Raw genomic sequence first — 26,619 nt, 5'->3', positions numbered from 1 at the left:
GGGTCGGCCATGTTAGCTGCGTGCAAGGCAAACGCCCTACCCGCTGTGCTATCGCTCCAGCCCAAGCAATAGTAAGTAATGAAAAAAATTATAAAGTGTTTTTTTTTAAATCTAGAATATATAACTTACCCTGTTTAAATTTGAGCCAATTTTAGTTTCTGAGTTCTGTAGCAAAACAAGTTATTGGGTTTCATGATAAATTTTTATGATGATAACATACTGGAATTTACTATCTGTCCACAAATTTTAATTTATCTAATATTTAAAAGCATCCTGGAGGTAAGTACAATGATCTCCAGTTCACATTTATGAAAGAGGAAATGAGTACATGGTCAGACTGCTTTAAGACAGATCTCTTGATCTCCAGTCGATTATGTTTCTTCTGTCTTGATCGGCATTCTCTTTCCTGAAAAATAATTCTCTCAAGTTTAAAGCTAACCAAACTTGTCTGACCAGTAAATGATTAGACCCACTTATTCCTCTTAGTGGGCTGGAGCAATAGCACAGCAGTAGGGTGTTTGCCTTGCGCATAGCTGGCCTGGCCGAGCAGGGTTCAATTCCTCCGCCCCTCTCGGAGAGCCCGGCAAGCTACCGAGAGTACCTTGCCTGCACGGCAAAGCCTGGCAAGCTACCCGTGACATATTCAATATGCCAAACACAGTAGCAGCAAATCTGAGACGTTACTGGACCCGCTCAAGCAAATCGATGAACAGCTGAAGGACAGTGACAGTGACAGTGAGTTCTCTTAGTAGAGTCCTGAAATTCTCATGGTTTTCTAATTATTGGCTTTTGTCTTAGCTTCCCCTTATTTGTATAGCACTGTTCTCATTTCTTAATACATACCTTCCTTCCCTGGGACTTTAAGTAAAGAGGTAAAGGTAAAGGTAAAGGCCCTCCCGTTGATCGTCGATTTGCTCGAGCGGGCCCAGTAACGTCTCCATTGGAGACTTTGTTGTTACTGTGTCTGGCATATCCAATATTCTCGGTAGCTTGCCGGACTCTCCGAGAGGGGCGGAGGAATCGAACTCGGGTCGGCCATGTTGGCCGCTTGTAAGGCGAACGCCCTACCCGCAGAGCATGGTATAAAAATGAGCACATCCAACCACCACCAGTTCTTCTTATTAGAGGTTATGTTTCATTTCTGAGAGTTCTTCCTTAAAATTATTTAATAAATTTTACACTGTGTGGAAAGAAGGCAGCATATGAATTGACATGGTCCAGTTTGATATGGGTGGAAATTTAGGAATTTGTGTTCAGATAAGAACACTTGGTCCCCATTTTGGCAGTTCCACAGAGGAGCCCACAGCATCTTGCTGAACTTAGGGAGGTAAATAACCCCGTAAACACAAGGTAAATTCAACCAGAGTAAATTCACTTGCCTCTATTTTTTATAATGGTGTCAGGTTAGAATTTACAGGACTACTCTTCATTGGAATTGGGCTGAATAATCAGAAATTAAACGTTGAGAGATTTGGTCAGAGTCATTTGTGTTAAACAGTCAATTTCTTACTTGGATCATCCCTTGTCACATCTAGCAGATGTTTTAATCAATGACTCAATACCTGCTGAATGTTAGTGATTAAGGAATGATAGCTAAAATAATATCTCACTTTGATCTAATTATGATCTAAACAAATATGAATACAATTATGAGAGATAATAGATTTTTTCACTTGTGAAAAAATATTTTCCTAATAATTAAATTAACTTCATTGTGGTTCTCTACTGAAAAATAAAATGAGGGCCTGAGGTTTCTAGATCAGTAGTAAGAGATCATAAGCTTATTGTCTTTTGGTATGCAATAAATATTTTTTTCTCCAAGTACACAATTAGTACATATGTGCATTCACGTTAAGAACAGGTTTTCATACTCTATTTCCATAGGAAATTTCAATCCTAATCCAAATGTAACCACCGCTATCAATATTGTCTGTGTTTCCATCACTATAAGTGGCAATAATTGTGTTATTTACTTGGGAAACTCCAACCTGGACACATTGATTGATGTGTGGCTATATTTAATAAAACAGTGTTTTCTTTTATAAAATTCCTGGACAAACATTAGTTCTTAAAATTTTCCCTTTTTTGAGAGACAAACAACAGTAATTCTTGAAGCCCTCTCTGCATTTTCCTTAGCTATGGAGAGTAGTTACAGGGTTTAAAACTTTAGATCTAGAATCTCATCAGTGCAGACAGATCAATGTTCACACCCTCCTCTTATCTCTTTCCCTCCCTATCCCCCTTTCTTGGATCAGTTCAATTTAAGGATTTTCCTGTACTTTTACATGAGAGTTGGTGTGGATGCCAAATCTGATCACTAGTGTTTTAAAGTGCCAATCCAACCATGTGCCAGACAGAGCCCTGTACCATTTTCTGGCAGTCATTGAGAGCTTTACAAGTTTTCTAAAGATTATTCCTGTCCAAGAAACAAATGAGATGTTTGCAGTTGATTATTCATAAAAACTTATTCTAAATATTAAGTCTATCATCTACACATGTAAATAATTTTCTTTGTTTATAGAAAAAATTTGCTCGAGCGGCCTGGAGCGATAGCACAGCGGGTAGGGCGTTTGCCTTGCTCGCAGCGAACATGGCCGACGCGAGTTGGATTCCTCCTCCCCTCTCAGAGAGCCTGGCAAGCTACCGAGAGTATTCCATATGCCAGACACAGTAACAACAAAGTCTCCAATGGAGACGTTACTGGGCCCGCTTGAGCAAATCGATGATCAACGGGAGGGCCTTTACCTTTACCTTTAGAAAAAATTATTGGTAATATGAAAAATTCCAAAATGAATCAGGATAAACTGAAATTACAAAGAGGTTTTCACACACATTTTGTTTGAGTTCCAATTTCTTGAATAATCATTATGGATAATTTTAAGAAGCTCTGTTAAACAAGCTTTACAAAGTGAAGAAGGCAGAATTGCTCATTAGTAAAGTGCATCTTTAAAACTGCATCTTTCAAAATGAATTGTTAAAAATTCATTTCATATATAAATTGCTTTAACTAAACAAAGAGTATAACTATTGAGTAATATAAAGGAAATAAAAAATAATAGTATCTATTATTATATACTGACAGGTAAGCTAATGTGCTTCAGATACTTGGATGTATCTGAAGGTCATAAGGGATTCAGCTTCACATATCCCACAGTAATAACTCTTAAAATGTCTCAGATTCAGCTCACTGCCTAATTGCAACAGAGACCAGTCCTCTAGAGAAAATGTGCATGAGAGCAGTTCAGAGTGAGTACTGCCAGGGGAAGGCATCACACAATAAAGCTGCTAGTGGGACACAGCTCATTGTGGTGTTGTCTGAGATCATGTGTTTTGCAGCACTGTACGAGCAGTCTTGTGAAGCCTACAAGCACAGGGGAAACTCCTCAGGACTCTACTATATTGATTCCGATGGAAGGGGCCCACTGGGACCATCTCTTGTATATTGCAACATGACAGGTATTCTAATGAACTCTTTTTATAATAGTCAGAATCATAGTAATGTTTATTGTGCGCAAAATAAAATCGGGGAAAGTAGAGTTTGATTTGTGGCAGCTCTATCAAATTGTGATTATATTGTGATTGTTACTTTAATGCGATTATTCTGAAGTATTAAATATAATATTATAAGCCGATAAAGAGTAGTAATCAAAAGTTATTTGATTAATTTTGAAAAATTGTTTAGGTTAAAATTAATTATAGTCTCTACTCAATAATCTAAAAAATGAATAGATTTTATTTCTTAGTTCATGTCAACAAATGCCATAGACTTTTAAAACATGAAAAATTCCAGTTGCAATAATGTTTTTTTAAAATTTTTATTAGTGAAACACCATGAGGTACAGTTGTAGACTTACAAATTTTTGTGCTTGGGTTTCAATTATACAATGATCAAGTACCCATACCACCACCAGTGCCAATTTTCCACCACCACAGATCCCAAAATCCCTCCCACCCCATTCCCCACCCCATCCCACCCTGCCTCTGTTGCAGGGCATTCCCTTTTGTTCTCTCTCCTTTTGGGTGCTGTGGTTTACAAAAGAGGCATTGAGTGGCAATCATGTTCGGTCTATAGTCTCCATTCAGCATGCTTTTCCCATCCAGGGAGGATCCTCCCAACACTCTTTATTTGGTGCTCCTTTCTCTATCTGAGCTGCCCTTTCCCAAAGCATGTGTGGCTGGCCTCCAAGCCATGGAGTAAACCTCCTGGTACTTATCTCAGCTATTCTTGAGTGTTAGTCTCCTATTATGTTACTTTATGTTCCCCAAAAGAATGCAGTATTTCTATGTCTGTCCCTCTCTTTCTGACTCATTTCGCTTAGCATGATACTTTCCATGTAGTACCACTTGTATGTAAATTTCATGACTTCATCTTTTCTAACAGCTACAGAGTACTCCATTTTGTAGATGTACCAAAGTTTCTTTAACTGGTCATCTGTTCTCGGGCACTCAGGTTTTTCCAGATTCTGGATATTGTAAAGAGTGCTACAATGAACAAACAAGTTTAGATGTCATTTCCACTATATTTTTTTGCCTCTCTGGGATATATTCCCAGGAGTGGTATTGCTGGGTCAAATGGGAGCTCAATTTCTAGTTTTTTGAGAATCGTCCATACTGTTTTCCAAAAGGGCTGAACCAGTCGGCATTCCCACCAGCAGTGAAGGAGGGTCCCTTTCTCACGAGATCTGAGCCAGCACCGGTTGCTTTTGTTCTTTTGCATGTGGGCCAGTGTCTGTGGTGTGAGATGATATCTCATTGTGGTTTTGATCTGCATCTCCCTGATGAATAATGATGTAGAGCACTTTCTCATGTGCCTTTTAGCCGTTCAGATTTCTTCTTTGAGAAAGTTTCTGTTCATTTCATCACCCCATTTTGTGATGGGGTTGGATGTTTTCTTCTTGTGGAGTTCAATCAGTGCTTTATATATCCTTTATATCAACCCCTTGTCAGATGCGGATAGGGCGAATATCCTTTCCCATTATGTAGACTGTCTTTCTATTTTGATCCTTGATTCTTTTGAGCTGTAGAAGCTTCTTAGTTTAAGAAAGTCCCATTTGTCTATCTGTTTTTAATTGCTCGGCCAATGGTGTGACATCTTTGAAGATACAATTAGCTTCAATGTCATGGAGGGTTTTGCCAACTTTGTCTTCAATGTGCCTTATGGATTACGGTCTAATGTTGAGGTCTTTAATCCATTTTGATCTTACTTTTATACATGGTGTTGGGCAGAGATCTGAGCCCAGTTTTTTGCATGTAGCCATCCAGTTTTGCAAGCAAAATTTGTTAAAGAGGCCTTCTTTACTCCACTTCACATTTCTTGTTCCTTTATCAAAGATTAGATGATCATATGCTTCAGGGGAGATGTCAGTATATTCAGTTCTGTTCCATTGGTCTGAATCTCTGCCTTTGTTCCAGTACCATGCTGTTATAATTATTACTGCTTTATAATAGAGTTTGAAGTTGGTGAGGTTGATTCCTCCAATTTTCTTTTTCCCAAAAATTGCTTTAGCTATTCATGGATGATTATTGTTCCGTATGAATTTCAGGAGTGTTTGCTCCATTTGTTTGAAGAATGTCATGGGTGTCCTTATAGGGATCTCATTGAATTTGTACAGTGCTTTGGGGAGTATTGGCATTTTGACCATGTTAATTCTCCTGATCCATGAGCAGGGGATACCTTTCCATTTCCTTGCATGCTCTTTTGTTTCCTGAAGTAGACTTTTGTAGTTTTCTTAGTACAGCTCCTTTAGTTCCTTAGTTAAGATGATTCCTATTTTCTTGATTTTCTTTGGCACAGTTGTGAACAGGATTGTTTTTTTCATGTCACTTTCTTCTCTCTCACTATTTTCATATAGGAAAGTCATGGACTTTTGGGTATTGATTTTATAGTCTGCAACTCTACTATACAAGTCTATTGTTTCTAGGAGTTTCTTGGTAGAGGTTATAGGGTTCTCTAAGTATAGTATCATATCATCTGCAACTAGTGAGAGCTTGATTTCTTCCTTTCCTACCTGAATGCCCTTAGTATCTTTTTCCTGCCTAACTGCTATTACAAGTACTTCCAGTACTATTTTGAACAGCAGTGGAGAGAGTGAGCATCTTTGTCTCATCCTTGATCTTAGAGGGAAGGCTCTCAGTTTTTCCCCATTGAGGATGATGCTTTCTGTAGGCTTGTGGTAGATGGCTTTAACTATATTGAGAAAAATCCACTCTATATCTATTTTGGCAAGGGTTTTCATCATAAACTGGTGCTGGATCTTGTGAAATGCTTTCTCTGCATCTATTAATATGATCATATGCTTTTTATCTTTTCTTTTGTTGATATGATGGATTATGTTGATCGATTTGCGGATGTTACACATCCTTACATCCCTGGGATGAATCCTACTTGTTCATGGTGTATGATCTTTTTGATAAGTCGTTGGATTCTATTTGCTAATACTCTGTTGAGGATCTTTGCATCTGGGATATTGGCCTGTAATGCTCTTTCTTTGTGGTATCTCTGTCTGCTTTTGGTATCAGGTTGATATTTGCTTCATAGAAACTGTTCAGAAGTGTTTTTGATATTTAAATTTCATGGAAAAGCTTAAAGAGGACTCAGAGTAAGTCCTCTTGAAAGATTTGGAAGAATTCACTAGTGAGTTCATCTGGGCCAGGACTTCTGTGCGTAGGGAGATTTTTATTACCATTTCAATTTCCTTGATGGTGATAGGTCTGTTCAGGTATTTCAGGTCTTCTTGGTTCAGCCTTGGGAGTCTATAAGAATCAGGTAATTTATCCATTTCCTTGAGGTTTTCATGTTCGGTGGCATAAAGCTTTTCAAAGTACTCCTTAAGGATCCTTTGAATTTCTGTAGTTTCTGTTGTGATGATACCCTTTTCATTTCTGATTCAGTTTATTAGGGTTTTCTCTCTCCCTTTCTTTGTGAGTTTTGCTAGAGGCTTATCGATCTTGTTTATTTTCTCAAAGAACCAGCTCTCGGTTTCATTGATCTTTCGGATTGCTTTTTGGGTTTCCATCTCGTTATTCTCTGCTCTGAATTTTATTATTTCCTTCCTTCTTTTCGGGTTGGGCTCCTTTTGTTGGTCTTTCTCCAAGCTCTTAAGCTGTGAGGTTAGGTTGTTTATGTGGGCTCACTCCTCCTCCCTGAGGGATGAGTGTAAAGCTATAAACTTTCCTCTTAACACAGCTTTTGCTGTGTCCCATAAGTTTTGGGAACTCGTGTCCCCTTTTTCATTCGTTTCCAGGAATCTTTTGATTTCCTCTTTGATTTCCTTTCTAAGCCACTAATTGTCCAATAGTTTACTGTTTAGTTTCCAGGTGTTTGATTTAGTTTTCTGTTCTTGTGTGTTATTTACTCTTAATTTCAGCGCATTATGGTCTGAGAAGTTTGTTGATACAATCTCTATCTGCTTAATTTTATGGAGGTATGTTTTGTGGCTCAGAATGTGGTCTATCTTGGAGAATGTTCCATGTACGGTTGAGAAGAAAGTGTATTCAGCTTTTTGAGGATGAAGTGTCCTGTATATATCGACTAAGTCCCTTTCTTCCATTGTTTTTCTCAGATGAAGTATGTTCTTGCTAAGCTTGAGTCTGGTTGATCTATCCAGAGGTGATAAAGTAGTGTTGAAGTCTCCCACTAGTATTGTGTTGTTATCAATGTCTTTCTCCAAGTCTATGAGTAGTTGTTTTAAGTATTTTGCTGATCCCTCATTAGGTGCATATACATTTAGTATTGTGAGTTCTTCCTGTTGTACAGATCCCTTGATCAATAAGAAATGGCCTTCACTGTCTCTTGTGACCTTCTTCAGTCTGAAATCAATGTGGTCTGATACTAGAATGGCTACACCAGATTTTTTATTGGAACTGTTTGCCTGTAGGATTGTTTTCCAGCCTTTGACTATGAGCCTGTGTTTGCTTTCACTATTGAGATGTGTTTCTTGCAGGCAGAAGAATGTTGGGTTCAATTTTCTAATCCACCCTGCCACTCTGTGTCTTTTAATTGGTGCATTTAGCCCATTGACATTGAGAGAGATTATTGTTATGGGATTTTGTCCCATTTTTCTGTTGAAATTTGGTGTATTTGAGGGGCCTCTCTTGTCTTAAAGTAGCCCATTTAGTTGTTCTTGTAACCATGGTGTTGAATATATTGTAAGTTCCTGATCTGTTTTTTGTCTGTGAAACTGTATGTTGTTCCTTTTGTTATGAATGAGAGTCTCGCTAGGTAAAGTATTTTTGGTGAGGCATTTATTTAATTGAGTTTTTTATATCCCACCACTGTATTCAGGCCATGAGGGTTTTATCAGACAAATCAGCTGTGAATCTTAAGGATGCTCCTTTGTAGGAATTTTCTTTCTTTGATCTTGCTGCTTTCAGAATTTTGTCTCTATCTAATGTTTCACTCATTTTGACCAGGATGTGTCTTGAGGTATTTTTATTTGAATTTCTTCTAGCTGGTACCCTTCCGGCCTCCTGAATGTGGCCACATGTTTTCTTCAGCTCTGGAAACGTCGTAGCAATGATATCTTTGACAGTTTCTTCTTCATCAGGGTTTTGCTCCTGTCCCTCTGGGACTCCAGTAATTCTTATGTTACCCCTCTTGACTTCATCACGATCTTCTCTTGCCATCTGTTCCCGAATTGTGAGTCTCTTCTCCATTTTCTGCTCTTTTCTGGAGAGTCTCTGGACTTCATCTTTGAGCTCACTGATTCTGTCCTCAGCAGCTGTTACTCTGCTGCTGAGGCCTTCCACTGAGTTTTTCAATTCGTCTACGAAATTTTTCAGGTCTGACATTTCCGTTTGCATTTTCCTAATTTCTACCTTCAAATCCTCTTGTCTTTTATTGGCATTGCTTTCCATTGCTTCTTTTAGCTCCCTAGGCATCCTCAGTCGCTCCCTTTTAAATTCGTTGTCAGAGAGGTTGTCTAGCACTTCATTACTGTTGGCGTCTTCTGGGCTAGGCTGTTCAATAAGAAAGCTTGGTGGGATTTTTCGTTGCTTTACCATTGTGATCAGTTTGGTTTAGTCCTTCACACTCACTATTCTGCTTGAGTTGCAGAATGAATTGAGATGGGCTTAATCAATTATTGGCTAATGTGTGTCTGGTGGTTAAACTAACTTAGTGAAAGTTCCATGTAAGAGGGTAACTTATGGTTTCTATGGGATATGTAGTGGGAGAATAACTCTGGCCACATTAATGGCTGCGGCTCCGGGAAGGGGCCCTTTCGCTGAGTGGGTTCCTGGGTGAATAAGGAGAGAGTGCCCAGAATGGTTCAGCTTTGTTTTTGTGCAGTGTGCCTCAATTCCCGTCCCCCGCAGACCAAGGGTGAAAACCGGCCATTCTCAGGGGATCTAGTTAGCCGTGCAGACCCGGGAAGGGGCCCTACTGCCGGGCAGGTTCCTGTTTGAATCAGGCTCTACTGTACTTTTTTGCCTCTCTGGGATATATTCCCAGGAGTGGTATTGCTAGGTCAAATGGGAGCTCAATTTCTAATTTTTTGAGAATCGTTCATACTGTTTTCCAAAATGGCTGAACCAATTGACATTCCCACCAGCAATGAAGGAGAGTCCCTTTCTCCCCAGGTTCGTGCCCCAACACTGGTTCCTTTTACTCTTCTGGATGTGGATCAGTCTCTTTTGTGTGAGATGATATCTCATTGTTGTTTTAATATGCATCTCCCTGATGATTAGTGATGTTCAGCATTTTCTCATGTGCCTTTTTACTATTCGGATTTCTTTTTTGAGTAAGTTTCTGTTCATTTCATCACCCCATTTTTTGATGCGGTTGGATATTTTTCTTCTTGTGGAGTTCAACCAGTGCTTTGTTTATCCTTGATATCAAACCCTTGTCAGATGTGTATTGGGTGTATATCCTTTCCCATTCTGTAGATTGTCTTTGTATTCTGGTCACTGTATTTTTTGAGGTACAGAAGCTTCTTAATTTCAGATAGTCCCATTTATTTATTTCTGTTTTCACTTGGTTGGTCAGTGGAACATCATCTTTGAAGATACTGTTTGCCTCAATATCATAGAGGGTTTTGTCGACCTTGTCTTCAATGTACCGTATGGATTTTGGCCTGATTTTGAGATCTTTAATCCACTTTGATCTGACTTTGTGCATGGTGTTAGGTCAAGGTCAAAGCCTTTTTTTTTTTGCATGTGGTTGTCCAGTTATGCCAGCATCATTTGTTGAAGAGGCTTTCCTTGTTCCACTTCACATTTCTTGCTCCCTTATCAAAGATTAGATGTTGTGTGTGTTTTGGGTTGTGTGTACAGATATTTCACCCTGTTCCATTAGTCTGCAGTCCTGGCTTTGTTCCAGTACCATGCTGTTTTAATTATTACTGCTTTGTAGTAGATTTTGAGGTTGGGGAGGGTGATGCCTCCCCACGTCTTTTTCCCAAGGATTGTTTTAGGTATTCGTGGGGGTTGTGTTCTATATGAATTTCAGGAGGATTTAATCTATTTTTTTTGAAGAATTTCTTGGGTATCCTTATAGGGGTCACACTGAATCTGTATATTGCTTTGGGGTGTGCCCCGACCCGCTGGACTAGTCAACATGGATAACTGGGAGAGGGTGCATGAATGATAAAAAAAAAGAGAGAGACAGAAGAATGGGAGCAAGACAAGACTCTGATCAAGCTCCAAATTTATTTCTCCCAAGGTAGTTTTTTTATAATTGATTACATGAGGAAGTAGGGAAAATGGGGAATTAACAAAACATGCAGATTTTCAGTGAATCAAGGTGTGATCCCTAATGGCGGGCTCATGGCAGTTATCTCTTTGGCATATCTCAGAAGCTTACACAATGTATTTTAACATTTTTACAAGTAGAGATTAATTCCTAAATTTCAGGTCAGGGTGTACTGACCTTTTGGCTCCCGGTAGGAGAGTATTGCCATTTTGACAATGTTAATTTTTCCTATCCATGAGCAGGGGGTATGTTTCCATTTCCTCATGTCCTCTTTTGTTTCATGGAGTAGCGTTTTGTAGTTTTCATTGTGCCTTTACCTCTTCAGTTAGACTGATTCCGAGGTATTTGATTTTCTGGAGCACAATTGTGAACGGGATTTTTTTTTCATGTACTTTCCTTTCTCTCATTATTTGCGTTTAGGAAGGCCATGGATTTTGGGGCATTAATTTTATAGTCTGCAGTTGCATTAATTTTTATCTTTAATTGCATTAACTAATCTAGAGAGAATAAATATTTATAAGGCACATGTATATGTTTAATAGAATAAAGTGTCAATATTCAACTATAAATAAAATTTCATTTCTCCTAGGGCTAATATATGTAGTCAAGAAGTAAATATAAACATAAGTTCTTTGAATGTTTTTGCTGTATATTTAGTGTAGTCAATAAGTAAATATAAACGTTAGTTCTTTGAACATTTTTACTGTATATTTAGTGTAACAAATGACTAACACATTTCCTGATGTAAGCGCCAACAGTTCTGATAGACTTGATGCAATTTCTGTCCATCTCATCTATGACTGTGCCTGTTGGTGTCAGTACCCACAACGTCCCCTTCTTATCTCATTTTACCAAATGAAAGGGGGAATTGTCCTAATGAAAATTCTGTGCACTCGCAACAAAATAGATATACTCAAGCAACCACAGATTTTTATAATCTATGAATTCTCAAAATTCCCCAAATCAATTGTAGATGGTTCTAAAGTTATGTAAACCCCATTTTAATTTGGCTTCTCTTCAGATTTGTCTATGTGCACTCAACATTGTAGGATAATAATATTTACAAGGCAATATTTATGAATACATTTTTTTGTTTTTTTGTTTTATTTTGTTTTTTATTTGGGGCCATTGAGGCTTTCTTTACTCAGCACTAACTCACAGCTCTGTGCTTGGGGACCATTCTTGTTGAAGCTCAGGGATAATATGTGGTGGTAGGATTGAACATGCATGAGTCACATGCATACCCTCCGTGTGTTTTTTACCCTCCGTGTTACCTCACTTTTACTTTGATATACCTTATGCTTGATCTGTAAAGTAAAATCTAAGCAACTTTCAGTATATAGTTATTTATCTGGCTGGAGCGATAGCACAGCGGGTAGGGCGTTCGCCTTACAAGCGGCCAACATGGCCGACCCGAGTTCGATTCCTCTGCCCCTCTCGGAGAGCCTGGCAAGCTACCGAGAGTGTTTGATATGCCAGACACAGTAACAACAAAGTCTCCAATGGAGACGTTACTGGGCCCGCTCGAGCAAATCGACGATCAACGGGAGGGCCTTTACCTTTACCTTTACCTATCTGTTCTTAATTTGATCACCTAAATATTCCAGAACTACAAGAAATATAGTAGCCTCTGAATTTTGTACATAAAACAAGAAACTTCTCCAGGTCTTAAGCTTTCATATTGGCATTTTTCAAGCAATTTATCTTTATACTGAGCAAAATTTTGTGATGTGATGATAAAGATATATGAGTTACCTTTGTGTGAAGATGTATGATCAGAAAAAATGTGAGAAAATCACCAAAGGATATTTCTAGATTTTCTGCTCTTAGAGGTAATAATTGAATATTGAAATTTCTGCGGTTTTTAAAATTAATTACTACAACTCAATAAAGGCAAAAAAGGAGCTAAATATAGATCTATTCCAGTGATATAGTTACCTTTAATAAGTGGTCGCATAATTATCACAAATCACAAGGTATATTAAAATTTTTCATAATTTTGTCTTGGCTTAATGCTAACAGTAGACGCTTTATAATTCTTTTTAAGTGCAGGGGTATTGCTATTTATTCAGCCATTGATTAAACTGATTGAGCTTAACTCATTCACGGTCAGGATCCTCCCGTTGTTCATTGATTTTCTCGAGCAGGCCCAGTAACGTCTCCATCGTGAGACTTGTTACTGTGTTTGGCATATCGAATACATCACGGGGAGCTTGCCAGGCTCTACCATGTGGGCGAGATACTCTCGGTAGCTTGCTGGGGTCTCTGAGAGCGGTGGAGGAATCGAACTCGGGTCGGCCATGTTGGCTGCGTGCAAGGCAAACGCCCTACCCGCTGTGCTATCGCTCCAGCCCTTGAACTCAGTACTTTAAAAATTTTTTTTAATTGGACACCCGTGAGATAGACCATTACAAAGCTGTTCATAATTGAGTTTTAGTCATACAATGATCCAGCATCCATTGTTCCACCAGTGCACATTTCCCACCACCAATGTCCCCAGTTTCCCGACCACTATCCCCCCCACACACACATTCCCCCACACTATTCAACAAGAAGGGGAAAATCAAGAGTAAAATCATGATGAGTAAGTGGCATGCTGTGCAAAACAATAGAAGTCTGTGCTCAGATGAGTGACACAAAACTGTATTCCCATGAAATGGCCATCCTCTGGGTTCCAAGGGAAGGATGTGCAGGACAGAGAGCTTGGAAGAGCTCTTAGGGATGTTTCCCCTCTATCTTATAGTATTTTGATGTAGGTGTAAAGACTGAAGAAATCATGAAAGCCCCTAGGTCCCAAATTTGTGGCAAGAAGTTTAGCCCCATGAGAAGACAAACACCTGGAGGTCTGAGGGAGTGGCCTTTCTCAGAGCTGAGAGACCATGTACTCACAGCTCTGGCCTCTACCACTCAGGAAAGGGCACATATGAGTCACCTTCGCCCTGAGGAGCCTTCAGTACAAAGCCCCTGAGCTTGGATGAAAGTGGTCCCAACTGACCATGCTCCTCAGGGCTCCTATTGGACACCATGCTTTCCCACTTGCAGTCACTAGCACATTTGCTCATTAATGCCCGTGAACAAACATCTTATCTCCCAGTAACTGTTCTTTTACAGGCATAAAATTCACCCCCAAAATTGTGGTAAAATGATGCAGTTTTGTGAAGTTGAGCAACTGAACTTTGTATAGTCCTCATCTGTGTGACACCAGGGCTGTGTCACAGAGACACAGATGTGTCATAGATGACAGCGGCTCTCACCCGTATTTCTCTGTACAGGAATTCAGTCAGCAAATTTCCAGCAGACTGTTTCAGAGGCCTGTGGTCATCCTTCTTACAGACAAAGTGTTTATTTACATTTTCTTTGTGAATCCTAAAATAACCACTTGAATTTTAGTCCATCTACTTAATTTATTGTCCTGCACTTGTATGTTCATTGCTGCACTGTTCACAATAGCCAAAATCTGGAAAAAAAAACCAAGTGCCCCAGAACAGATGATTGGCTAAAGAAACTTTGGTACATCTATACAGTGGAATACTATGCAGTTGTTAGAAGCCATAAAATTTGCATCCAAGTGGTTATACGTGGAAAGTATCATGTTAAGTGAAATGAGTCAGAAAGAGAGGGACAGACATAGAAAGACTAAACTAATTAATATGTGGAATATAAAGTAACAGAACGGAAGATGAACACCCAAGAATAGTTGAGATAAGTAAAAGGAGGTCTGCTCCACAGCTTGGAAGCCATCAGCACATGCTGGATAAAAGGAAGCCCAGATAGAGAAGGGAACACCAAGTAAAGGGTGTTTGGAGGATTTGCTTGGGATGCAAGATGTGTGCTGAAAGTAAGCTATAGACTGAACACGATGGCCACTCAATACCTCTATTGCAAACCACATCACCCTTAAAGGAAAGAGGCAGCAAAAGGGAATGCCCTGTCACAGAGGCGAGGTGGGATGTGGGGGTGGGGTAGGAGGGCTACTGGGATCATTGGTGGTAGAGAATGGGTACTGATGGAGGGATGGGTACTCGATCATTGTATAACTGAAACCCAAGAATGAAAGTTTGTAAGTATAAAACTGTACCTCATGGTGTTTCACACACACACACACACACACACACACACACACACACACACACATAAAACAAAATTATTGTTCTAAAGTGCAACTTCTTGAGCAGTTCTGGATTTTGGATATAGAAGGTAACATGTTCACACATAGAAATTTACTGTCTCCAATTTTCTCAGAATTTTATTTTCCTTTCTATCAGATACAAAGCAGCAGCAGGTTCTGCTCATAAAGAAGTGGGTCTGAGATTCAAATTGAATTTCATTCTCACCATTTGTGAGAAGGGCTTTGACTTTCTCTTCCCTTGAAATAAAGTTCCAAATCTTGAGTGAGGGACTCACCAACTAGAAAGGCATCAGATTTTTCTTGTCAAGTTTTTACTTCCATTTTTTGGTCACGGAGACGGAAATGTTCAGAACAGATGTGCTTTGAACTTGTGTTTTTTCATGTAAACTAAAAATGTTTTTTAGTTTCCCCATCTGACCACCTGGTTTCCTGTGAAAGGCTACTTGGATAGTTTAGGGGGAGATTGTAAAGCATAGGCAAATTTGCAACTGGAAAGCGCATATCATTTGACAAAATCAAAAGCAATTAGAAGATGTTGTTTGGTATGGTGAGTCTGTGTTATTTTCTCCTGTTTATTCAAATTAAAGTATTACATTAAATGAGCTTCAGGGCTAGTTGCCTTAGCACATGGTAAACAGTTAAATTTGCATCTATTGGGGGCCAGAGCAGTAGTACAGAGGGTAGGATGCTTGCTCTGTTCCTGTGGAGCTCAGGTCTAATTCCCCAGCATCATAAATAATCCCCCAAGCCCCATCAGGAGTGATCCCTGAGTGCCAGCCAGGAATAAACTTTGAGAACCACTGGGTATGGTCAAAAAGCCAAAGAAAATTTGTATCTTTTATACCTTTAATAATTCTCAGTTCAATCCAGTTCATCTGCTTATGCATTGATAAAAAGACTCCAGTAAGACAAACAAGCACATTTGCATGTGGTATAACTCAGGATAGTTAAAACATCTTGCTTGAACTCAAGGTCTTACTAATATTTTTGAAGTCCATACAAATAACACATTGTGGAATATGAGAAAAATAATTATGTCTTTCTGGGGTATTTAAAGTTATTTTAGAAAAAGCAGTGATTTAAATTAGTATTATTTTTTTCTAGAGTAGTTTCAGAGACTTTTTTCCCAACAGTTTTCTTTCTCCTCACTTGAAAAATATTTCTATTACATTTTAACCATATGAGACCATCAATCTATCATGCTGACCAATGGCCTATATGAACCACTCAGGCACATCATATTTCTTTGTGCCATAAACCATGAAAATAAATGACAAACTGGCATTATAATTGATGAGTTCCCAAGCCTCCCCCATCTTTTATGTGATTTCTTTTACCCTTGTTTCCTATGAAGGAATAAACTCAGAGGACAAATGGAAGTAGGTCTCGGTCACGGTCCTCCCGTTTTCATCGTTCTGCTTGAGCGGGCCCAGTAACGTCTCCATTGGAGACTTTGTTGTTACTGTGTTTGGCATATTGAATACATCACGGGTAGCTTGCCAGGCTCTGCCGGGCAGGCGAGATACTCTCAGTAGCTTGCCGGGCTCTCCGAGAGGGGCGGAGGAATCGAGCTTGGGTCGGCTATGTTGGCCGCTTGTAAGGCAAATGCCCTACCGCTGTGCTATCGCTCCAAGAAGTAGGTAATTACCAAAAAATAATCCTGGGTCACTAAAGGAATTTTCCATGGAAGTGTTGAAATATGGACTGTCTGGTGAGGACAAGATTAAAGGGGAACGATATATAGTATTCAAGTAGCACAAGTGGCTTCATAAGCAAAAAGAATGAAATGCTCTATTAAGCCCTTTTTCATTATTGAACATAAAATAGATCTCATACTGATTTAGTGTATTTCTGTTCTTCCTGGGTTTTTTCATGATCTGTGATATTATTTTCAATAGGTTTTGAGACAGGATTCCTTTTGCTCCTTGGATTCACCTCTGTGGATCTCTGCTGTACTTGATGGTTTAAAGATTTGTGACAACTAAAGGCTCGCTAAGTTTTTCCCAGGCTCAAACTCCCATGACAGAGGCTAGAGGGAACTCCTCATTGTCTTCCAGAGAATGTTTTTATTTTTAAATGTGTTCATATATATATATTATATATGATATATACATTTAAAAATAAAAATACAATTCATGACTATTTTTTGCCTCTATAGTTTGGAAATGGCTCTTCATGTCACCAAATTCACATTACAGGTCCATTTATATGATTTTCTATTAGAGTTGAGTTGTATAGGGAAACTTCTGGTCTGCATCTGAGCCACTTAGACTATGGGTTCACAAACTTTCATATCTTTATGGTATGATCTGTATATTGTAGAAAGCGTATAATAGTGAAGATGTTTTCTTTATGGATGGTCGAGTGTATAGAAGACGGCAGGCTCATGTCCTCAGGGTAGCCATCCTGTCTGCAAGGCCACAAGAAGTACTTTCTGTAGGGAAGAACAGGGAAGCATATTTCTAGAAAAGATAGATTGTGAGCTGGTGGGCCTAGGGTGGTCAATCGATTATCCTGTGGAATGGTCCTTTGAGGTAAAGCCAATTGTACCTGCAAATATACACAAAGATTTCAGACTTAAACTTGTTTATTTTAGGATTTTTTGTGAAGGACAAGACTTGGACAATTATTGCTGCCTAGAAGAAGTTTGTGTTGGTAATTTCCGCCACTTCAGGGCACAATGAGAGCCTCATTCTCAGGCCCTTGAATTGAGTTATCTATTGGAATGGCCAGAAATTGCTAGGAGAGTGTCGTGGTAGGAGTGTGTGTGTGGGGGGGGGGGGGATGGGCCTCAAAAATAAAACATTGCCAAGGTAGGATCAAAGAGATAGTATAACAGATATGGTGGTTGCCTTCCATGTCCAATCCCTGGCACCTCTATGGTCCCCCATACCCTGCTGGGAATGATCACTGAGCATAGAATCAGAAGTAAGACTTGAGCACAACCAGGTGTATCCCCCCTAAACCCCAAAAATTATTTATGGGGGAGTTGTTTTTCCTGAGCACTGTTTGTGAGACTCATTCCTACCTCATTGAAACAAAACCTAGTTATTTCCAAATTGTTGTGATTTTGGCCACTGTGGTGGGTGAGTTACTGAAATCAAGTTTAGCCAAAAATATTTACTTCCTGTTATTTTTATCTTAATGTGACCTGTTTGGTCATCAAGTAGGTAGAACAAGATTCTCAGTCCAACATGGAATATACTTATTTAAAAGGAAAAAAAAAACTAGAGTTATAGTACAAAGCTTTGGCACTTGCCTTGTATGAGACTGTGGCTCAAATGAAAATGGTTCAAATTGTGGTTTTTCATGTAGTCCCCACAGTTCTACAGGGTGTGACTCTAGCCATAGATCCAAGAATAATCAGGAGCACAGAGCCACGTGTGACCACTGAGTGTGGCACAACAAAAACAACCAAACAACAACAAAAATAACATTTAAAAGGAAAAGGATATACATATTAAATACTTGTCTTTTGATAGTAATAAAATAAAAAGATTATGAGAAAATTTTATGTCTAAAATTTGTAGTTATTTCTTTGAATATGATAAACTCAGAACTTAAGAATTGGCTCATAGATCAAATAAAGGGTGTTGGGAGGATCCTCCCAGGATGGGAGATGCATGCTGAAAGTAGACTATAGACCGAACATGATTTCCACTCAATATCTCTTTTGCAAACCACAGCACCCAAAAGGAGAGAGAGCACAAAAGGGAATACCCTGCCACAAAAGCTGGGTGGGATGTGGGGATGGGGGTGGGAGGGATACTGGGATCAGTGGTGATAGAAAATGGGCACTGGTGGAGGGATGGGTACTCGATAATTGTATAATTGAAACCCAAGCACAAACATTTGTGAGTCTACAACTTTACCTCATGGTGTTTAACTAATAAAAATTTAAAAAAAAAGAATTGGCTCATCGATGGTATTGATGGTATTGTTGCAACAAAGTTCATCAAAACTAATGACCACCAATTCATAGTAATGCAAATTATAATAGATAATACCTATCTGAATATTATAGGATCCTGGTTTTTTATTCTAATCTCAGAGATATTTGATAAATATACAAAAAACCCTCAATTCAGATAAAATTGATTCCAATGTTTATTTTAACAATTTCCATCCATTATCTTCTCCTTTCTCCCTCTCATACCATATCTGTTCTCAAGATTCCACGTGGACCTCCGTTTGGCACACTGGGTCCCCTATTGCTAGGGCTGGGAGCTCAAATGGAGGAAGCCCCCAACCAGTATTCTTCAAGTACTCAGTCAACATGGACCAGCTCCGAGTAATGATTGAGCATGCAGATCACTGTCAGCAGGAGCTGGCTTTCCACTGCAAGAAGTCAAGGCTTCCAGCTCACCAAGGTAAGTGATCAGTCATTAGGGCTAGAGGCCAACTGGGTCACGGGGGCAGTCACTGATCTATTAAAGGTCTTTGAACACACTGCCCAGTTCATTGTCTGAGAATTACACGTTTTTCTTGAAGCAGTACTTAATGTCAATCTGTTGCTCTTTGTTCAATGTGGGTCTTTTGTTCAATATGAAGTCTTTTTCTAGACTCACCTGGGCAGCTGAGCCTCAGTGGTCCTTGGAAAGCTCAGGATTCATCCACCAAGAAGGGTGATAGCATTTCACTTTATTTTTTGGTTATAAAAAAGTGTAAATTAGAACAGGGCTTGGATGTCATTATACCGTGACTATTTTTTTTCACAGACCAAATTTATTCTATGTCTTAGGAAATTACAAATTAGAAAACAATGTTAACTCTAGACATCTCTTTTAGGATATAGAAGATTGTGGTAGATTGTTAATTTTGTATCTATTGATGCCAGAATAATAGGATAGAGGGTAGGGTGTTTGCCTTGTAGTGTGGAGCTAAGGATTGACACATATGGTCCTTCCAGCCCCATCAGGAGTGACCCTGAGTATATAGCCAGGAGTAAGCTCTGAGCACTGTGAGGTTGAGATTTCAGCTTTTCAAGCCAAAGAAAAAAGTATCTATTATACTTTTAATAATTATCAGGTTTTTTTATTTTTTCCTTTGCAATATCTCATTTTGTCAAAATATGCAGCCCCATGGCTTCCTTGAAACATGTGGATTTCTACTTTATTCTTTCTCTGATCGACATAGTTAGTTGGGGGACAGAAGAAGGGAGACAAGGCTCTTGTGCTTCCATGCCCAGCAAATCACCCCGCAGCTGGGAAATAATCTCAGTACTCTGTCTTCAAACAGTAATCTCAGCAGGATTTAATTGCACACAGACAAAGTGTATCAAGTAAGTGCTACTTATTTTCAGTTTACTGAATGTACAGTTAGTACTAGAGGGTTTAGTACTTACTTACTTTAGTTTGGCAGTTGGTTACTGTAAAATGGAACACCAAACTGAAATTGTAGAAGAACGTACAAGCACCCTCTAGAAGAGCAAATTAGTGCTAACCAGGTGATTAACCACTGCCAGAGTTAAAAACAAACCCACCCAGAGTATCCGGAAAAACATATCCCAGAATATAATCTATACCAGAAATTGAACCCCACAAAGATAAGTAAAAATTGTGCACAGAGAGTGAATGAATATCTACCTGTTGATTTGCAAGTGATTACTTAAAGTTGTCAACCCTTTAATATAGATATATGGCAGCCATATCACCAAATGAAAACAAACATTTAATTGGAGTGGGGAGATGGAAGGAGAAAATACTTTGAAGCCTGTCAAATTCTTGCAAGGAAATGAAATAAGAAATTTCATTTTCTTTCTATGCTCAACTTATATACATTACTTATATGCTGCTACTAACTTTTAGCACAAACTTAATTTAGATATATTCAGTACAGTTCTATGTATTTTTAGAAGTTCTTAAGTAAGGTAAAGATGCGGTAGACAAATAGTGTAGCCTACTAGGCCTTGAAATTGTTGCATTGATTTTCTCTGAATAATCAATATACACAAATGAATATGCAGGAAATCAATACCATCCTTATGAAGTAAAAATAACTAAGCCTTCACAAGGATTTTATTTATTGTAATGTTTTATGGAATGCTGCACTGAGGCAGGGGTAGGGGGAGAGGAGAAGTCTTCTGAGTTGGTATTAAGGCACTTGCCTATGGCTGATCCTGATTTGATCCCTGGTACCACTAGGAGTGATCCCCAAGCACAGTCAGGAGTAAAACCTGAGCACACGTGGGTGTTGCCTAAACTTCTCCTCTTCTACCCCCTCTTCCCACGCCGTCAAGAAAAGATGCATTTTGAAAGCAGTAAAGAATGCTACAGTGTGAGGGAGAACATTCTTCACAATTATATGGGTCCACTGGAGAATGGTAGTCAATATTCAGTTGCTGCTTGGACATTTATTTGTGTTGATCACAAGAGGGGATACCACTGATCTGGGATGTCATTGCAACGTCCATGGAGTAGGGTGGATTTGCAAAGGGCTGGGGAGGGTGAGGAAGGAATGCTGTCAAGGGAGGATATGAACGCGTTTCTTTAACATCTTCAGGGCCTTTATGTTGGCGCTAGTTTAAGGAGACTTGATTATGGATGGTAAAAGAAGTTACAAGATGACGTTGACATTCTTGGAAACTTTGATCACGGTACTGAGAACTCTGTGACCATCAAAGATGCTGCAATAGCAACCTTTAGTATTTTGGTTCGCAAAGAGGGTCAAGCAGGGCGCTAAAGATAATTAAGAGGAGTCGTGCTCTCTGTACATTGATATCTTTTCTGCTGCTTTTCAAGAAGAATTAGACTCTAACTTTTCTTTGGGGTATTCTGAATGATTGCTTGTTTTATAGAGAAATGAATAATTCTGATGTAAACATACAGAAGTGAAGTTATGTATAATAATTTGCTAGTCAGTCTCTGGAAGAATAATTATTGGACTTTGACTTTTCAAAATATTTGGGAAAGTATCATTTAAATATTTCTTAAGCTAAAGGAAATTTTCCACTCCCTAGAGATAAGTTTTCAACATAGTAAGAAATAAATCATTGATGTTGAATTCCTGGCACGTATCTCATGGACGGGGCCTGAGGTGGGTGGCAGTGAATGCAGTTAATGTGCTTATAAGCTCAGAGGCTCTGAGCAGAAGCAGAAGTTTCTTCCAACAGGGAGCAATAATGGACAGTGGCGGCTGTGCATATTTGGGAAAAGCGGGGTGATGGTCCAGTTCGGGGGAAGAGGGGGCGTCTGTTGGGAATGACCTAGCGGTCTGAAAGAGCACACTGAAACAGACAGAGCCAGTGTATCTTATGGTATTCCTGTTCCCTCCTGGCTATTTTCTGCTGAGTGTTTCTCTAATGCCTGCTTTAATGTTCCCTCTCTTGTAATCTTCCTTCCCAGGTAAACTGCCATTGCCCACGGGGTCCCTGTTAATGTGAATGTGTAGTAATATGGGGTCGAGGCTGGTTTTGACCTGGTCACTTAATTTTCGTTTGCACTGAGGTTGGGGTTGTGTTGAAGAACTAGGTTTGCTCCAGGGCTCACCTGAGACTTAAAGATCCAAGAACAGCATCATTACAAATATAGTGCTAACCTAGTCAAAGTGAGCAAGAACACACGTTTTTCCTCCAAGCAACTTTTAAGACATAACAGAAAATATCCATATTTTAGCTAGCAAGTCAAGCGAAATAAGCCCATTTTTCACATAATCATAAATTCTTCCAGTAGCTTTTAAGGATATCAAACAGATTTTTATATTCAGAGTCTAAATTATTCTGGTTTTCTAGTGCCAATTATTTTTAGCTATTGTATCCAAGTATTATAATCCTCAAGATAAACATGGAAATGCCAGGCCAGAATGAGCTAGGACATCCTTGATCGTTTTCTAATAAAACATAAATCATGCTATTATAGTTTTGAAACAAAAATTTTCAATCTCACTTTTTAAATAGAAGGAGAAAACAGGAATGGTACTGGGGCCACAGGTAGTGGGGGACAATGTAAGTGTCATCTTTCTCATTCTTGTCTTGCAGATGGAACCCCAGTGAGCTGGTGGGTTGGAAGAACCAATGAAACACACACTTACTGGGGAGGCTCTCTGCCTGATGCCCAAAAATGTACCTGTGAATTAGAGGGGAATTGCATTGATTCTCAATATTACTGCAACTGTGATGCTGGCTGGAATAAATGGTGAATATCATTTTTCTGTGCAAACTGTAATTTTTTTCGTTGCTTAAACCATGTATCTTAGCAGACATCAGACATGACTAAAGTGAGAATAGATTAAAGGATTTCCAAGCAAATTAAAAATAAGCTCTTTTATGTGTATGGTGTATTTAATCTGAAGCCTAAAATATCAAGTTTAACTTTTCTGCTCACCAGTGCATAGTAATCATTGTCTGTTTAATTTTTCTGATAAGAAAATATTGGAATACCAAGTTAATACTACCCATTCAAAAGCATTATAGTATTAAATTTCTTTTTTAAAAAAATTTTTATTAGTGAAACACCATGAGGTACAGTTGTAGACTTACAAATTTTTGTGATTGGGTTTCAATTATACAATGATCAAGTACCCATCCCTCCACCAGTGCCCATTTTCCACCACCACAGATCTCAGTATCCCTCCCCACTCCCCATCCCCCTTCCTTCCCCCGTCCCACCCTGCCACTGTGGCAGGGCATTCCCTTTTCTTGTCTCTCTCCTTTTGGGTGCCATGGTTTTCAAAAGAGGCATTGAGTGACAATCATTTTCGGTCTATAGGCTGGAGCGATAGCACAGCGGTAAGGCGTTTGCCTTGCACGCAGCCAACATGGCCGACCCGAGTTCGATTCCTCCACCCCTCTCAGAGAGCCCGGCAAGCTACCGAGAGTATCTCGCCCGCTCGGCAGAGCCTGGCAAGCTCCCCGTGACGTATTCGATATGCCAGACACAGTAACAACAAATTCTCCAATGGAGACGTTACTGGGCCCGCTCGAGCAAATCGATGATCAACGGGAGGGCCTTTACTTACTTTACTAGTCTACTTTCAGCGTGCTTCTCCCATCCTGGGAGGATCCTCCCAACACCCTTTGTTTCGTGCTTCCTTCTCTATCTGAGCTGCCTTTTCCCCTAGAATGTGTGGCTGGCCTCCAAGCCATGGAGCAAACCTCCTGGTACTTATCTTGGCTATTCTTGAGTGTTAGTCCCCTATTTTGTTTCTTTATGTTCCCCAGATGAATGCAATCTTTTTATGTCTGTCTCTCTCTTTCTGACTCATTTTGCCTAGCATGATACTTTCTATGTGGTACCACTTGTATGTAAATTTCATGACTTCATCTTTTCTCACAGCTACATAGTACTACATTGTGTAGATGTACCAAAATTTCTTGCAGTAAATTTTATTTTATTTTATTTTTTATTTTTTTATGTAGCTTGCAGTAAACTTTAGCCCAATTAATAAAATTGCTGCATGCTGACCTTTCTAGCTTAAAGATATGTTTTCAATAGCCACATAGCTAATCTTCCCTTGGCATGTGGATTAGTTTGATCATAGGATGAGAGGATGATAGAGGTCCTCTAGACTCAAGTCCAATTTTACTTATACCATCAAATACCTAGAACAGTGTCCCCCACAGTAGGGGATACTTCACCATGGGACTTACTGAAATCATTCTGTGAATCATATTAGCTTCCCAGATAAGTTGGAGAAAGAGGTAGTTGTTTTGTTTGCTTATAAGATAGATTTTCAATGGGATACTAAGTAATATTTTTTTGAAAAGGCTCAAAAGGTATGGAAAATCTGATCTGGACATAACATGGTAAAATCAAAGAACGTGAACATCAAAGTTAATGGAAAAGAAATGCAAGAAATTGACTACAGAGTAACAGAGATGCACTTAGAAGTCAAGACAATTATAAACAATTGCATTCCAACAGCATAGAGAATAAACTAAGGACAGAAGAACTCTGAAATAGAGAGTTTTTTTAAATTTTAAAATACTAAGCTATTAGTTTCAAAAGTAAAATAAAATGAAGCAGCAAACACAGAAGAAATTTTCTGCCATCAGACTCCACAAAATAAGTTATTTATTTGTTTTTTGTTTTTGTCTTTGGGCTCCATCTAGAAATTCTGAGTTTACTCCAGTTTCTGTACTTAGTGATCACTCCTGTCTGGGATCAGAGGAGAACTCTTTGGGATCCCTAGAGGGAACCAGATCATCAGTTTGCAAGGCAAATAACCCTCCTCCTGTCCTAACTCTCCACCTCTGCCACAGAATAGTTTTCAGAATGATAGAGTAGTCTTATGGGAAGGTTTCAGATACATTTAAACTTTAAAACTATTATAACAATATGAAATATTTCAGTTTAAATTAAACTGTTTAACTTAAATTGTTTAAAAATTATTTTTAACATTTAAAACATTTTATCTATGTATACTAAGAAATTACTCACATGTCCCTGGATATCTCTTTTTTAAGCAAACAAAGATGCATCTGAGATGAACACCAGCCCTTCACCATCACCTACTTTGAGAAATATTGGTTTCTAGTTACATCAAAGAAAGAAGTTTACAAGATTTGAGGGTGCAATATAAGAGATAAATGTCAGACATGTTGCATAAGATAGAAAGAACATATAACTACATAAGAGAAATTGAAACGCAAGAAGCAAAGAAATCCAATTATTAATGATAATAACTTACAAAAACAAAGTAATGCTTACAGTGAAAATAGTGGTTGTATTTTTTTTTTTTTGCTTTTTTGGGTAACACCAGCAATACTCAGGGGTTACTCCTGGATTTGCACTCAGGAATTACTCCTGGCAGTGCTTGGAGGACTACATGTGATGCTGTGGATTGAATGTGCAAGGAGAATGCCCAAAGTGCTCTGGCCCTGAAAATACTGAAATTTAGAATTAATATTTTAGTATATATTATCCCCGGCGAGGACAGCCAGGCTGAAAGAGCCTGGAATGTGGCGCTTTTTAGAATCTCAGGGCTAGGAAGAAGGAAATGTTACTGGTGCCTGCTCGGGGCAATCGACAAACAACAGGATGATCGTGATCGTATATATTATCAAGAATTTCTTCAGGTACATACATCAAAATTTTAAAGGAAATATCTGACAATAGAAATAAAGCATGTGCTCTTCAAATCTATGTAGGAAGAAAGAATTAATGAATTATTGAAATTTTTGTTAATTCAAAAGAATATAGAGTACAACTATATCTTCTTTGTTCATGCAGAAATATTAAAAGTACAAAAATCCATTTGATAAGCAAATACAAAATCAAGATAGTAAAGTTTGAAAAGTTTAATGTGGGAAAACTTATTGTCACTATAATATGAAACTTTAAAATTTTACCATAAAGAACTAATGATCCTAACTTTATAATAAAAATGCTTTTAATATAAATGATTCACAATATATATGGAAAATAATAAAACCGCAAAACAAATTTATAACCAACCATGATATAAACAATTCAGTTAGTAATTAAAAAGCCAGACACTAATTACTAAAGATGTAAAATATTTTGAAGAAAGGGACCCAGAGGGATAGATCAGAGACTAAGGTTTTTATGTTTTTAACATTCATTTCTAGCACCATTGCATTATAATTAGAGAAACTTATCATATTACAAAAACTATCATAATTAAAAAATTTACTTAATACATGAAGCCAGTTTTGGTTTGATCTCTGGCACTGCATTTGATCCCCCAAGCATATCTAAGAGTGATTCCTGAGCACAGAACTGGAAGTTAGTCCTGATCACTGTCAGGTGTGGCCGGAAACACACACACACACACACACACACACACACACACGCACACACACACACACAAACTATCAAGATGAATGAGCCAGAGAGATAAT

The 26,619-nt window shown here is 38.7% G+C and overlaps 1 protein-coding gene across 1 annotated transcript in view; it reads left to right on the top strand.

The window, feature by feature from the left end:
* LOC130034972 (contactin-associated protein-like 3) overlaps positions 1-26,619 on the top strand; it is a 201,278-nt gene that overhangs the window by 127,941 nt on the left and 46,718 nt on the right. The window contains exons 12-15 of the mRNA XM_056126469.1: positions 3,337-3,456; positions 9,137-9,139; positions 18,992-19,189; positions 22,795-22,951. Of these exons, the coding sequence (XP_055982444.1) occupies positions 3,337-3,456; positions 9,137-9,139; positions 18,992-19,189; positions 22,795-22,951 (478 nt within the window). The remainder of the gene's footprint in view (positions 1-3,336; positions 3,457-9,136; positions 9,140-18,991; positions 19,190-22,794; positions 22,952-26,619) is intronic.

The sequence above is a fragment of the Sorex fumeus genome, unplaced genomic scaffold, assembly GCF_029834395.1.
Source record: "Sorex fumeus unplaced genomic scaffold, SorFum_2.1 ptg000063l, whole genome shotgun sequence".
Taxonomy (NCBI): Eukaryota; Metazoa; Chordata; class Mammalia; order Eulipotyphla; family Soricidae; genus Sorex; species Sorex fumeus.
The sequence above is the reverse complement of the archived record's forward strand: the minus strand, read 5'-3'. Positions and strand labels throughout refer to the sequence as shown.